The sequence below is a fragment of the Pinus tabuliformis genome, chromosome 9, assembly GCF_031772625.1.
Source record: "Pinus tabuliformis cultivar Carrire ecotype Pingquan chromosome 9, CPIR1, whole genome shotgun sequence".
NCBI lineage: Eukaryota > Viridiplantae > Streptophyta > Pinopsida > Pinales > Pinaceae > Pinus > Pinus tabuliformis.
This window is the reverse complement of record NC_142307.1, coordinates 1,957,046,982-1,957,063,336: the sequence shown is the minus strand read 5'-3', so window position 1 is coordinate 1,957,063,336 and position 16,355 is coordinate 1,957,046,982. Positions and strand designations below refer to the sequence as shown.

General features: G+C 38.2%; 1 protein-coding gene across 10 annotated transcripts in view; it reads right to left on the bottom strand.

Moving 5' to 3' along the window:
* The window catches only part of LOC149156820 (cell division cycle 20.2, cofactor of APC complex-like), a 97,223-nt gene extending 83,396 nt beyond the window's left edge, over positions 1 to 13,827 (bottom strand). Inside the window, exons 1-8 of one of the 10 annotated variants that reach the window (XR_016262359.1) lie at positions 12,958 to 13,548; positions 12,038 to 12,307; positions 11,364 to 11,942; positions 10,980 to 11,271; positions 10,755 to 10,871; positions 10,502 to 10,607; positions 10,268 to 10,290; positions 9,096 to 10,165 (exon numbers count right to left, since the gene is read on the bottom strand). Coding sequence is in view for 1 of the 10 variants with exons in the window: in XM_089438629.1 (XP_089294755.1) it covers positions 11,125 to 11,271; positions 11,364 to 11,942; positions 12,038 to 12,307; positions 12,958 to 13,296 (1,335 nt within the window). In the remaining 9 variants the exon portion in view is untranslated. Of the gene's footprint in view, positions 1 to 9,095; positions 10,166 to 10,267; positions 10,382 to 10,501; positions 10,872 to 10,979; positions 11,272 to 11,363; positions 11,943 to 12,037; positions 12,308 to 12,957 lie in introns of those variants that run through there. The other 9 variants (XR_016262360.1, XR_016262357.1, XR_016262361.1 and 6 more) reach the window with 9 other exon arrangements.
* Between the last annotated feature and the right edge of the window lie 2,528 nt (positions 13,828 to 16,355).

Below are 16,355 nucleotides of genomic sequence, written 5' to 3'. Positions count from 1 at the left end.
TCCCCTCGCTCGGTGCAGCATACCGGTATGCCGTCAAGGTCGAGCAGAAGTTTAAACAAAATAAGCGAGACTTTGGATCTGCGAATCCAAAGCAGGGGAAAGGTGCCCCTAAACCACAGAACAAAGGACAAAGCCAAGGTGGGACAGCCCAAGACAACCAGCCGAAGCTGCAAGCAAAGAGCAACGCCGCAAAGCCGAGAAAGGACACTGGAAAATGGTGCGAGTTCCATAAGAGCTCCACTCACAACACAAGTGAGTGTCGGGCCAAGCAGTCACTGGTGGCTGAGCTAAAGGTTTCAGAATCAGATGCATGTTCCGACTCTGAGTCAGAACCCGATAAGGGGTATGAAAAAGGGAAGCAGATCATTGATGTGGATCCCAGCGCCACTGTTGCTACCGCAAAGATCCAGAAAAATGAACCCGAAGATCCAGAGGAGGAGGAGCGTCTCTTCCACTCCCAGATGTGGGTAAAGGGCTCCCCGATACAGTTCATTGTTGATAGCGAGAGTCAAAAGAACCTCATTTCGGCAGAGGTCGTGAAGCGGTTGGGCTTACCGACCACAGCACATCCACAACCATATACCATTGGGTGGCTTCACCAAGGGCGAGATCTTCGCGTGAGCCAGCAGTGTCGCCTTCCATACAACATCAAGCCCTTCACGGATGAGGTATTGTGTGACATTGCTCCCCTTGAAGTTTGTGATGTATTACTAGGACAACCATACTTGTGGAAGCGACATGCTATGTATGAATCAAGGCCCCGTGCTGTTATTATTACATTGGGAAATAAGTTGTTCAGGATACCAGAGGTAGCACCACCTGCCGCCATCTCTTTGATTACTGCAAAACAATGCAGTAAGATCATTTCCAAAACCAGGAAATTTGTTTTCCTGATGATACGCCCTCAAGGGAAGAAGAAGACAGTGGCCGCGGCCTCCAAACGGGGTCCCTCTGCACGGCAGCTACAGATGGACAAGATTGTGGAGGAGTACGAAGACATCTTCACCTCCCCGGCAGGGGTTCCTCTGCACTGTCAAGTCAAGCACTCCATCGATCTGACCCCAGGTGCACCGCTACCCAATGGACCAATTTATCGGCGCTCCGTTCTGGAGAACAATGAAATCAAGAGGCAGATTCAGGAGCTCCTGCAGAAAGGTCACATCCGTCCGAGTTCTTCGCCCTGTGGGAGCCCGATAGTGTTGGTACAGAAGAAGGATGGGATGTGGAGACTCTGTATTGACTATCGGGCGCTGAACAAGATCACTGTCCGTAATAGGTACCCGATCCCGCGGATTGATGACCTCCTAGACCAACTAAAGGGGGCGAAATATTTCAGCAAGATCGATCTGAAGTCAGGATATCACCAGGTACCAATTGAACCCTCAGATGTGTGGAAGACTGCCTTCAAATCCAAGGAGGGCCTCTTCGAATGGTTGGTCATGCCTTTCGGATTGACGAATGCTCCTGCAACCTTTATGAGGCTAATGGATGACATCTTGCGGCCATTCACCAACTCCTTTGTAGTAGTATACTTGGATGACATTCTGATCTTCAGCCAGAGTTGGGAAGAGCACCTCCACCACATCCGACAAGTTCTCCAAACACTGCGGCAACACAAGCTATGTGCCAATTTGGAGAAATGCACTTTTGGCATTACCGAGGTTCAGTATCTGGGATACATCATTGATGAACAGGCGGTGCATGTCGATCCAGCCAAGGTCCAAGTCATTCGGGATTGGCCCTCTCCAACCACTCTAACAGAGCTCCGCAGCTTTCTAGGTCTTGCCAACTTCTACCGCAAGTTTGTGTTGGGATTTTCTCATATTTCTTGGCCCTTGAGTCAAGTCACCAAGGGCAGGGCGAAAGCAAAATTCTTTTGGTCTGAATCTCAACAGAAGGCATTCAGGGAGTTGAAGGATCGCCTCTGCACGGCACCAGTGCTCGCGTTACCAGATTTACAACAACCATTTGAGGTCGAGACAGATGCCTCTGACTATGCTATTGGGGCAGCCCTTACTCAACATGGACATCCAGTGGCATATCACAGTGAAACACTTTCAGACACAGTCCGAAAGTACCCCACTTATGATAAAGAGATGTATTCCATTGTACAGGCCTGCCGACAATGGAAGCATTACATTTTGGGGAAGGAAACAGTCATCCACACAGACCACCAACCTCTGCAGTTCATACAGACCCAAGGGAAATTGCAGAATGATCGCCATCAGAAGTGGTCTACATACCTGCAACAGTTTCACTTGAATATCAAGTATAAAAAGGGCAGCACCAATAATGTTGCAGATTGCCTCAGTCGACCACCGATCATGGCGCTAACCACCGTGCTCAACTCTTGCAGGCACGAGACTTCTGATTGGCCACTTCTCTACAAAAGCGACCCAGAATTCGGCCACACATACCAGACACTCTTGGAGGGTCGGCAGGTTGCAGATTTTCACCTCCAGGATGCCCTATTATGCCACCTCGGTCACCTCTATGTTCCTTCAAGCGAGCGTGCCAAGATGATTTGGGAAGCACACTACAGTCGGGCTGCTGGGCATTTCGGGGTCGAGAAAACAGTGGCAGTACTGCAAAACTATTTCTATTGGCCGAATCTTCGACAGGATGTTGGGAAGTACATCCGATCATGTACTGCCTGTGCCATTGCCAAACCGACCATTAAGAAGCAAGGCCTCTATACCCCGTTGCCTACCCCTAGTCGACCTTGGGAATCCATCTCCATGGATTACATGTCAGGCCTTCCTTCCACTAAGCATGGAAATGACTGTGTTTTTGTGGTCGTCGACAGGTTCTCAAAGATGGCCATTATGATGGCCTGCAAGAAGAATATCACAGCAGAAGCCACTGCTAAACTCTTCTTTGAACGAGTGTGGGTGCACTTTGGGATCCCACAGTCTATCATCTCAGATCGGGACAGTCGGTTTCTCAGCACCTTTTGGTCCAGTCTCTGGTCAATGCTGGACACCAAACTCACGAAGTCCACAGCCTTCGATCCTCAAACTGATGGCCAGGCAGAGGTTGTCAATAGGATGATTGTGCACATTCTGCGCATGTATAACTCAAAGCATCCACGCACATGGGACGAGAGCCTCCCCTACGTTCAGCACAGCTACAACCGAGCTCTTCACAGCTCCACTGGCCATAGCCCTTTTCAGGTGGGTTTGGGATTCCAGCCACTATGCCCCATTGATGTGGCCATGCCACTTGCAGCTACTCACATGAATTCAGCTCATGTCCAGTCCAAAACAGATAAGGCCACCAGCTTCATTGAGCGCATCCAACATATTCGCCAGCAGGTCCATGACATTCTTGAGAAATCAAATGCCAAGTACAAGCAGCGACATGATCAACATCGGGTGCCACACAAGTTTCAGGTGGGCGACAAAGTCTGGTTGCATTTGCAAAAGGAACGCCTTACTGGAGCCTATCGGAAATTGAGACCACTCCGATATGGTCCTTACACCATTACTAAGGCTATGGGAGACAATGCATTTGAGCTCAGCATTCCCCCATTCCTTGGCCTGCACCCAGTATTTAATGTGGACCGCCTTCGGCCATACTTTCCACCATTGCTAGACACATCCGACATTGCAGAACAGCTCAAACCCACAGAATTAAATCCAGATTGCATGGAACAAGCTGCAACTGATCGGATCATGGACACAAAGATCAAGAACACTCGCCAACAGAATATCCAACTGTATTGAGTTGTCAAAGCGGGCCAACTCCTTCAGCAGGGCAAGTGGCTCACCAGGGAACAAGTTCAGCAGAAGTTTCCTCATCTCATGGAGGAGCTCAACGCAATGGGGACCATTGCTTCCTAAGGGGGGAGGAATGATCCAGGTGGATATTGGTGGCCACCTGCCAAGTCCACCTGGACCCCCACCATTGTCTTTCTCAGCATTTTCAGTTTCCTTAATTGTAGCACAACTTACTATTTTTAGCAGTTTTTCGGGTCCTGAACTTCCGGAGCCGTTTTGAGGCCCTAAATGACGTTTTTTGGGGAATCCGGGGGCAACACGAGTCCATGGAATGGATTGTGTTGCCCGTTCCAACAATGATAGTGCTCGGATAGATCTTTCTAATGAGCTATTGTACGCGTCAAACAGAGATCATATGCCAAAGTTACGACCCCGGGAAGTTGATGTACCAACTTACCCCCAAACGGGGCCCACAGTTTGGCGTTTCATCTCCTAGGGTTAGGTTTTGGAATGTTAAGGGTTTTTCCATTGTTTCTCAACAATAAATAGGCCTTCGAGCCTCATTGTAACACAGTTCAGAGGCATGTAGCCATCACATCTCTTCTCAGAGATAAGCTCCCATTGCCCTAGCTAGTTTATTGCCATTTCTGTTTGTAAGCATATTTCAGTATTTTCCATTAATGAAATGAAGTATTATTCCCGCTGCATCTTTGTGTATATGGTTATCTCTGTAATTTGTTGCGTTCCTGTTTAAATCCGGATCAGCCACCTCATATGCCATATACATATTAATATTATGAAAGAGATTAAAAAGAAATAGGCATTCCATGTCTTAGAATGAAAAATACATTAAGCATAAGAGAAAGAGGTGCATATTATTATCGACCACATAAAATTACCTTAATGACATATCACATTATTTATTAAAAAGAAAAAGATGGAATGATTGGACATAAGGGCCACCTCATATGCCATATATGTATTAATATTATGAAAGAGATTAAAAAGAAATGGATTGACTCGAAAGTAAGGGAAGGGCCACCTCTTATGCTACATATATATTAATGAATGTTATGACTCCCTCTTATGCCACATATATATTAATGAATGTTATGACTCACAACTAGACCTTAATGGCATATCACATGATTTATATCTCTATTGATTAAAAATAAATAGATGAATTGATTGGAAGTAAAGGCTACCTCATCTGCCATATATGTATTAATATTATGAAAGGGATTAAAAAGAAATGGATTGACTCGAAGTAAAGGAAAGACCACCTCTTATGCCACATATATATCAATGAATGTTATGACTCCCTCTTATGCCACATATATATTAATGAATGTTATGACTCACAACTAGACCTTAATGCCATATCACATTATTTATATCTTTATTGATTAAAAATAAATATATGAATTGATAGCAAGTAAAGGCCACCTCATCTGCCATATATGTATTAATATTATGAAAGGGATTAAAAAGAAATGGATTGACTCGAAGTAAAGGAAAGACCACCTCTTATGCCACATATATATTAATGTTACGACTCCATGAAACCCTAGCCATATGAACACAACTAGTTGGAAAGATAAGAGTGTTCTTAATGCATACTCTGTATTAGGAGCATTGGAGATGATTGAATTTCACTATGTAAATGTATTAGGAGCATTGGAGATTGACTTTCATTATGTAAATGTATTAGGAGCATTAGAGATTGAATTTCACTATGTAAATGTATTAGAAGCATTGGAGATTGAATTTCACTATTTTAAAGTTTCGATGCAATAAATATAGCATTTTAAACATTTTGTCAATTTTTTTCTAAACATTCTTTAATCTTTCTTTGCATAATTATAATATCAAATCATAATTCTCTCTTATATAACTATAACATAATTTAATTATTTTTCATTTAATCATAAATTAAATAAAAATAAATAAATAAATATCTTGTTTAACGTAATTTAAATAAAATAAATAAAATATCCAACCATAAATTAAATTAAAAATAATATAAAATTAAAAATTAAAATGATTATTAAAAATTTAATTTTGATCCAGTCATCCATTAAATTTGAATAACTTCACATGTACATCTCGTCAATAACCCCATCAATCTTCCCTAATACAAATGTTCAAAATGGTTCTACACCATCATCCAAAGGCTGAACTTAACTACATTTAGCAGGGTTGACGGCGTCGAGACTTACAGAGATTCCAAATTAACTATTTTCATAAAACAGAATATTTGCAAAAAGCAGGAATAAGGCCAGATATCAATTCAATTTCCTCTGTTTTTGACATATGTTTTAGATTTTTCAAAATATAGTGGTTTTTCTGCTTTAATGGTTTCTCCAGGGGTTCAGGTAATATATTATAAAAAATTTAATTATATATATATATATATATATATATATATATGAAAGTTTATATATTAATAGAAAGAATATTAGTTAATAATATTTTTTAATTTTTGGTGATATCATTCAACAATATAATAATTTAGGGTTCATGGCGAGAAAAATACAGAGCAATGGCCCGAACAATGCAGACTGCCCGCAAAGTAAGCGGGGGGAAGACGCCTAGCAAGCAGTTGCCAACGAAGGCAGATCGTAAGTCTGCACCAGCAACAGAAGGAGCGAAAAAGCCACATAGGTTCAGGCTTGATATCGTTGCTCTCTGGGAGATCTGAAAGTATGAGAAAAGCACCGATCTGCTTATAAGGAAGCTCCCTTTCCAGCGTCTCGTAAGGGAGATTGCCCAGGGCTATAAGACTGATCTAAGATTCCAGTTTTCTGCAGTGGCGACGTTGCAAGAGGGGAATCTGGATGCTTATAGGGCTGGATCTGGCAACCTATATGGCATAGACTCTGAGGTAAGGGGCAACTTGCATTTCGTACACCTTTTCCACAATCCTGAATGTCAACGCTACATTTGTATGGCCATTGAATGGATCTGGGTCGATCATTCCTGCCACGGAAGGCAGTAATATGCTCAGATCCACTAATGATCCAATAGATCAGGCACTTAGAAGAACGAGCAGCCCACACAAAATCTAGATCTAGGGGCATGCAACCGTCAAGACACCTCTTTGCCCTGAATCACATGCCATAAACACAAAAGAATGCCTGATAGGGAAGCAGAACGACATGATCTAGGGTTTTGGAGCAGGATGACCCAGGCAACAGATTGAGGTCATTCTCAGATGGATTCATACCCTAGAGAGGCGGATCTCACACAGTTCTTCATCAAAACACCGGAAGGCAGGCATTATTGCTTGAGGTTTTGGAAGGGCAGCAGGATCCAGGATCTAAGATATAAAATACAGAACCTCCTTGGTATACCAGAACATGGGCAAAATCTGATCTACATGGGACGCAACTTACAGGATAACTACACCCTTCAGGATTACAACATAACCACAAACTCGACCATCATCATCAATCTCCGTCTGCGCGGTGGATGTTCTGGAACCAGCTCAAAGAACATAGACTCTTTCAAGGATGCAGTCAAAGGTAAAGGGAAAGTGCAGACCAAACCAGTAACAACGCCTGAGCTTCCCGGGCCCTACATTGTAGAACAAAAAACTGAGAATCTTGCTCTCACCATTGCAATGGCTGAGGTAAATGCTTTGTATACAGATCTTTACTCCCATTTAGTTATCTGTAGATTTAATGGATTTTGGCCCAAATCTGATGTTCTGCACCACTGGATACATACTACATGGACACCAAACTACGAAATATACTTATGCCCCAAGGGGTTTTTTATAGTAAGATTCAACACAGAACAGGAAAAGGAATACATCCTCAACAAGGGACCATGGTTCTGGGGGCAGCACAGGGCTCTTCATGACCCCTTGGTTTCCAGACTTCGATGCCAACACAATGGTGGTATCAAAGATGCCAGTTTGGGTCAGGTTGCACAACCTTCCATTACACTTCTGGCACCACAAGGTTTTAATTGCCATAGGGAACACTTTGGGAAAATTTCTAAAGACTGATGGAGACAGACTCACAAGGGGAATATTTACATTTGCCAGAATTTGTGTTGAAGTAGATCTCAGTCAGGGACTACCAGAAAGTATAACACTGAACTTCAATAATACACAGTGGATACAATCCTTGGATTATGAAAATACAGCGTTCTGATGCTGCAAATGTCTACAAACAAGCCACCTCCTTAGTGCTTGTCCACAGGCAAGCCACATCCCCAAATGGAACAAGAAGCAACAGAGGAAGCCTAAAGGATGGCAACATACAGATCCATTGGATGAAGAAGAAGACACAACAGAGACTGCAGAATATAAAGCAGAAATGGATGAACAAGAGACTGCATAATATAAAGCAGAAATGGATGAACAAAAAGTCCAGAACAACACACTAACGAAAGAGGAAGCCCCCACTAACCCTTTGCAGCAACAAGCTTCCCAACCAACAGGAAAGGAAATATCTGGCAACAAGAGAACTCATGGATCAGAAGGATCTGAGTCGGACAAGGACTCTCCCATAACCGAAAATCAGCTATCCATCGTAACTGCTACCCCCAACATTGGAGGATGGCGAAAGGTGGAGAAAAAGAAAGGGAGAAAAGAATAGCATTTTTTACTTTTTTATCTTTTTGGTTTCTGTGAAAATAGGAACGGACCATTTGCATATGCTCTTTAGCATCTACAAAATGTAATTTTGTCTTATGAATAAAATTACGACTTTTCCACGAAAAAATAATTATTATTATTATAAATTATTATATTGTTAAATGACATCACCAAAAATTAAAAAATATTATTAACTAATATTATTTCTATTAACATATATTTTGTGATAAAATAATTGTTTTTGTTATTTTTTTAGTTTAATTAAATTAAATTTAAGCTAGGCTGCAGGTACTAATTACTATGTAACATTTGTTTATATTAAATTTTCTTAATTAATAAAAATATAATTACATTAGAGATAAATCACAAACTTTATTTTGAGTATACTATATCACAATAATAATTTGCAAGAAATATAAAACAACTAATTGTATTTATCTTCAGAAAAATTGAGCTAATATTATAGACTAATTTAGTATATCACATTTAATACATATTTCATATCACATTTTTTTAATTAATAAATTTAATTAAAAAGAAATAACCATTTTGAAAATTCCATTTACCACTAAAAACTAAAAATACTATATGAAAATTAAATCCCTAAATTATAAAAATACTATTCCAAAATAAATAAGTCTATAGAGATAATTACCAGTGAAGGTCACAATAATAATTTGTGATAAATAAATAAAACAACTTGCTATGTTTATTTTCAGAAATTTTGTAATTCATGAAAAATCATTCCACTGGCGTGAAAAAACTGCTCCTTTCACTGTGTTTGCGGACGTTAAAATGTATCATTCTTCTTCATGTTTGCTAAAAAAAATTGGTAACTGCAGAATGTATATCCAATTCCAAAATCTTCAGGTAATTTGAAATATAAATCATCTCCTTTGTCATGTGGTTCAAAAAGTTCTAGAACATATACATTTTTGACTCAATCGAGATCTCTCCTGTATAAATACCATACAAAAGGGCCATAGTGAAAAGATGTTTCTGTTAGCACAAGTTCAACACAAACCCAGGTAACGCATTCACGAAATACCTGCAGAATCTCTTTCATAGCTATTGACCAGCATGGAACCACTGCTGATATTTTCCATTTTAAACAACTGGCTTAGCAGTTAAAAAATCTCTGATGAGCAATTTTTAAGGTCTAAAACGTCAACACATCTTTGTTTATTTACAAAATCTGCACTCACGAACTTTTAAAGGAGGAACATTGCATCATTGTTCACCAATCTTTCTAGATGACTATGTACGGATCCAAAACCTGTTCTTCACTCATAAAAGACATTGGAGTATTGGAGATTTCAAGGCCCTCCAGTGCAAGTCCTTCCCTGTTAGAAGTTCAGTCCTTGGCTGTTTAGGTTTCAACAAACTCCTCCGCTTTGGTGACATTATAAACACCTGTGAAAATTTTGTGGAGTCCCTCAAGGATGAAAGCTGTTTAAACAAACTCCTCAGAAGAAGACCCTTCAGTGCAAGTAATTCACCGTTAGATTTGTATCAGACCACATTTTTCAGTTGAGTCATTGATGAAAGCTGTTTAGGTATCAACAAACTCCTCGGCTTTGGTGACATTATAAACACCTGTGAAAATTTTGTGGAGTCCACCAACATAATGTGAAATACAAATCGGTCCACACTGCAAGCATTCTATTCACTGAGTTCTTCATTGCCGTCCTTTCCTGCTAGATTTGTCACTGACGTCCCTCAATGATGAAAGCGTTTAGGTTTTAACAAACTCCGCAAACTTTGGTGGCGTTTAAAAACGCCTGGAAAGTTTCTGTAGTGGACATCCACAGGTGCAGACGTCCACCAACACTTGGCAGAGCTACAAATTCAACAAAGGCGATTAAGTGAAATGCCATACATAATCTTAATTAAAACGTAATGGATTTGTGTACTCTAGATGAATCACATTCACTATTCTTACCTGAGAAGTTGTCCTTTACTCAACTGAAAAGAAAAATTGGTCAATTTCTTCAATGCAATCCTTCACTACTATACCAAATACATGAACATGCTTTTGGTTGTTTAATATGCCCCTCTGTTGAATATGATAAGCAAGATAGACTTACAGTATCTTCAATATAACAGAAGTCCATGCCTATTTGAATTGCAAGGAAGGTAACAACTTTATGATACAGAGTATATTCGCTACTCTTACCTGAGAAGATTACCCTTTCCATGTCAGACTTGTACATGTCCAGAACGGCATCTCCATGTACAAATCACATAAATTACATGTCATATCTGCAGAAACCTCTTGAACACTAAAAATGAATTCATGGAATTCATGAATGGTTAGAGAACTGGTATAAAGAAGTAAAAACAGTTATGTTAAACAAGATAGGCTTACAATATCTTCTTTATTTATAATATTTTGAATGCAAGGGAAATGCAAGAAAATATTATCATACCGCCGATAATACCCATGTGGTCATTCCTGAAGCGGAAAATCTGCTTGAAATATATTTTTAAATCACCAACCGCATCTTTACTCTTGGTCCTCTTTAAGGTATCCAGAGCTCCAAAGACTTACCAAATACAAAGGTCAAACACAAAAACAAAGGAAAGACTGTCAGCACAAAAACAAAGACTTTCAATACAAAATCCATTTAGCGATAGATCAATAGAATGAGTACCTCTGCCAGATGCAGCACTCTAGACGTGTGACCTGTTCTCTTATCTTAACCATATATGGATATTTCCATAAGGTCAGCTGGTTCTGGCTAAATCCATGGGAGCAGATAATGCCCCTGTGCTCATTCCTGAACGAGTAAAATCTGCTTAACGGATATGCGTGAGATACATGTTAAAAGCACCAGCCGCATCTTTACTCTTGGTCCTCTTTAAAGTATCAGGAGCTCCAAAGACTTGCCAAAACCTAAGAGTCTCATCTCCTGCAGCGGATGCAACAGTGTACCCATCTGGACTCTGAAAATACAAAGCAAAGGAAAAGAGTGTCAGCAAAAAGGCTAAGACTGTCAGCACAAACCCATTTAGCGATAGATCAATAGAATGAATACCTCTGCCAGATGCAGTACTCTAGACGTGTGACCAGTAAGCTCTGCTATCTTAACCATAGATGGATATTTCCATAAGGTCAGCTGGTTCTGGCTAAATCCATGTGAACTCAATAGCTCACGCTCATGCTTATTCCATAATAATGAGCAAACTTGAGAGTGAGTGTCAACGGTATTTAGGCAAGCTCCTGTATGAGTATTCCAAAACTTAATGCAGCGGTCAGCACTACCTCCACCAGATGCCAAAAGATTGCTCTGGAAAGGGCACCATGCCAAGGCTTTTACTGCAGCACAATGCTCATCAAGCCGGTGAAGATACTGAGTTGCAGCATTAGAGGATGACATGCTCTTGTCCCATACATGAAGTAAATTGTCATTCCCCCCACTTGCAAGCTGTTGGCCAGACATAGACCATTTCAAACCACACACTTCTTGCACATGTCCTCTGTATGTTTGAACAATGGAATCACGGATGCGGACATCATGATTAAATATTAAACCATCAAGGCCACCAGTTGTAAGAATATGACCATTCCAAGCAAGCGCACCTACACGGGATTGGTGACCTTTCAAGGCTCTCAGCTGTGTTCATTGAAAAACATTACCAAGTGAATGAGATTGCATCTAGAAACAAATAATGAAACTGAAAATATGAGAACAAAAATAATTTAATCTACCTGTCTATTAGATGCAGAATCCCATAGCTGTACAACAGAATTAGTCAAGCCAACACCAATATGTCTTCCATCAGGTGCCCATTTAACACTGGTTATTTGACCAACATCATCATCGACTGTCAGGAGCTCAGAAGTTGTGCTCTTGGAGGCATCCCATAAATACACCGTATTGCTGAGGGCTATCGATAAAACGTTATTGGCACTCCAGTCCAACAGATTCAAGTAATAATCATCCACAAGCTCAGGGGCATCCAAAGTTCGCTCCGCAGACTGTAAATAAGGATATGAAAGTTAAAAATAAAATACAAATGTTAAAATCAGCAACTGTCAATTTTTAATTATCTAGGTAACATCCTAACATCCCACAGGAGTGTGGTCCTGGGGCAAGCAGTGAGGTACTCAGGGCTTGGGCTTGAATTAAGGCGGAGACCAGTGTTCCACGGCTGAGGCCAGTTGCAAGTCGTAAGTGATTGACGGCATAGATACATCCTAGGGCAGCAACTTTTCTATAAGCAGTATTTCTTAAAAGAAAAATTATCTAGGTGACAAAAAGGCAGAACCCCTGCAGAGATAGATATAGCAGTGGATCTCAATCATCTTGACTCCAAGAGAAACCCATTCAGAGACAAGGGAGGATTTGTAACTTGTCCAATTCTCAATCCCAACCTGGGCCGTTTGCTCAAATATCAAAATCTATCCATTACAAGCATTAAGAGACAAAAAACCCAAAAACGAAACATGAAACTAACATGGAAGTGTAACATTGTAAGTTCAATATACAAAGACAGAGCCGTAAACTGGGGTTGGCTGAAGGATTTATCCAATTTCTGGAAACAAACCTAAGCAGAACACCAAGGACTGCACACAACCTACAAACCTACGCAAACATGGTACTAATTAGGGTTCTAGAATAGACATACCTGAGGAATATAACGGCGTGATTTACTGGATTTTGGCACATTGTCAACAGCCACATTTTCAGAATAGAGGGACTGTAAATCCTCAGGAGGAGCAGGAGCTTTGCTGGTAAAGCTTAGAATCCTGTATTTTTTGGAGGCAATATCTCCATCCTGCAATAAACTTGCTGCAATCTCCCTCTTATAAGATTCCTTGGAGGGCGTTGTATAAACGCCATTATTATCATTTTCCTTCTCGGTGAGCAGATATCGAGCCACATCAAAATCCATGGATCCCCTGTGCGAAATAAACCTATCGCTCTGCAATAATAAAACAATACAAGATTCAAGGTCAAACAGCATAAAACCCTAGTCCAATTCAGATTACATCCATGAAGGTCATATAACTTCAGAGAACATAATGCCTATCGTATCAATCCTAATACACAAATCTATTCATAAAAGCCCAAACCTAATACAGAGTACATCCATGAGGCTCATATACAGTTGTTGGAGAAGAGTGTAGTGTATCATACATATTCATATACCGTAAAGCAGAAATATATTCATATACCCTGAACCCAAAACGGAGAACATCACTATGGCCCTGTGGGTCATACAAAGTATGTATACACTGTATCTTATATCAATCCGAAAACACAAATGATATCCATAAGCACTAAAGCCCAAATCCAAATTACTGTGTCCTACAAGATTCAAGGTCCACATCAATCCTAAACATCATAAAACCTTAGGGAAATACAAATTACATCGATGAGGGCTATCGTATCAATCCTAAAAACAGAGATCTATTCATAAAGCCTAAACCCAATACAGAGTACATCCATGAAGGTTATATACAGTTGGAGAAGAATGAACCCAATACAGAGATATATACTGAGGGTCATACAAAGTTGGAGAAGAATATATACGCTATATCTTATATCAATCCGAAAGCACAAATAATATCCATAAGCAGTAAAGCCCAAATCCAAAGTACTGTGTCCTCCAAGATTCAAGGTCCACATCAATCCTAAACACCATAAAATCTTAGGGAACTACAAATTACATCGATGAGGGTCATATAATCCCTATCGTATCAATCCTAAAAAACACAGATCTATGCATAAAGCCCAAAGCCAATACAGAGTACATCCATGAAGGTTATATACAGTTGGAGAAGAATGAACCAATACAGAGAAATATATTCATCAACCCTAAAACAGAAAACTGTATCTTATATCAATCCCAAAACATATATATCCAAAAACAGCAAAGGCCAAATACAAAGCACTGTGCCCTACACATCAATCCTAAAAAGCAGATGTATCCATAATTCCTAAACCCAATATAGACAAAACCAAAGAGGATTCATGTAGAATTAGAGAATACTACATTACATTTTGTCTTAAAGGTGCTGAATGCTCCTGCAACGGGCGCCTTTGCTCTGGTCTTTTGCAGGGTTTCTTAGCACTCACAGACACTGGCGAATCGAGGCTAGAATTCATATTTTACGTATTGAAAAAACCTGTAACAATGCAGAAACAAAACAAACAAACAAAAAACTACAGAGAAAAAGACACAAGTTAAAGCAAAATAAGGGCAAATTTGTAACTCAGCTGCCTCTAAGACAGATAGCCAAATTATCAGAGATTTGATCGCGAATATCAGTTGATTGTCGATCGCCAGCAGAGATCAAAGCAAAGAGATGCCCGTAGATAGCAGGTACCAGGTGTGTTAGTAAAGAATAAATCAAATGTGAGAACAAAGAAAGTTTTAAATTTGAATTTATAGATCTGCATTCCAACGGTCAAAATATAACGGATACTTTTAAGCTTGTTAAAGCCTGATGATGATTAAAACATTCACATTGTGATCGATATTAATTACTGTTCAATTGGAAAAATTTGTACCTGTATCGCGTGTTCTTAACGGGATGGGATGATAAAACGCGTGGGGAAAATAAAAAAAAAAATTCGGTATGATTTTGAGAAAATTTAGTGAAATGTTTTGAGAATCAGGAGTGAAGGATTTTGTATGGCACATGTTTTTTAATCGTGCTGAATCAATTTCTACCATAAAAAATCTAAACAGTAAAAAAATAACTTCCAAATTATCATATTAGAATTTATGAATATTGTGCATTTTGTTTGCATTTATGGTTTAGATATTTTTCTTCCAATTCCATGAAATGGTAAGTAAATAAAAACCATTAAATAATTTTTAATAAAATATATTTAATGTGTATGGGAATATTTATACAAGTCAAAAAATAAAAATGTGATCTTTAAATGTAAAATTTAAATAAAGATTTATCCTCGGGAAATTTGAGGGTTGAAGATCAAAAACATTTTTTTTAGATTGTCCATTTTATACTTAGTGCTCATATTGGATTTAATTTTCCAAACATCTCAAATGATTAACCTACTTTGACTTTTTTTAAGCTTAAAAATAAAAAGTTAAATAATTCTATTTAATCTCTTAACTTCTTAACGTCCATTAAACTTTAAACTATTTAAACCTTAGTAAACATTAATCATCATTATCATAATTATATATAATTAAATTTAAATATAAAATTTGGTATATAATGGTTATGAATATTAACTATTATTTTAATTTTATATATATAGTCTAACAAAGCGACAATTGTGTTTAAAAAATAGTGGAAAAAACTCAATTCAAAGATAATTAATTTTAAAGATAAGGTTTTTTTAAAATGAAAAGACAATGTTTTAAAAGCTAACAGCTTTATTTTAAAGAAAATATTAATTTTAAATGAAAAGTAAAACTAAATATTAAGAAAAATATAAAGAAGTATTAATGATATGATTAGAAGATACATATCAAATATTTAATAATTTTAATGATATAAAATAAATAATATACAATAATTATAATTAAAAAAACAATTCAAAGATAATAATTTTAAAGATAAGGGGTTTATTTTAATGAAAAGACCATGTTTTAAAATGTGAAGGATAAAAGTATAGAAAGTTAGCAAAGTTATAATATATTAAACGAAATCAAAAATATAATGCAATTTCTTTTTGTTATAGAGTTAAAATAGATCAAAGTTGCAACAAACCAAAAACTTAGAAAACAAGGATTTTATAATATTGTTTCTATTTCTCTTTGGTTGATTATATATATATATATATATATATATATATATATATATATATATATATATATATATATATATATAATATGTTCCAAATTAAGGTTTCAAATTACAATTTTTTTTAATTAACCATAGCTTCCATTTTACCACATTTGCATAGTTTTTTTATATTTAAATTATACATTAGGTATTTGCTTGTTTCTTCTTTTAATTAGATGAAATTGTAATCAAAATTATTAAATATTTTTAATTAATTATATATATATGAAAATGATAAAAATAAAAATTTTAGAAAAAG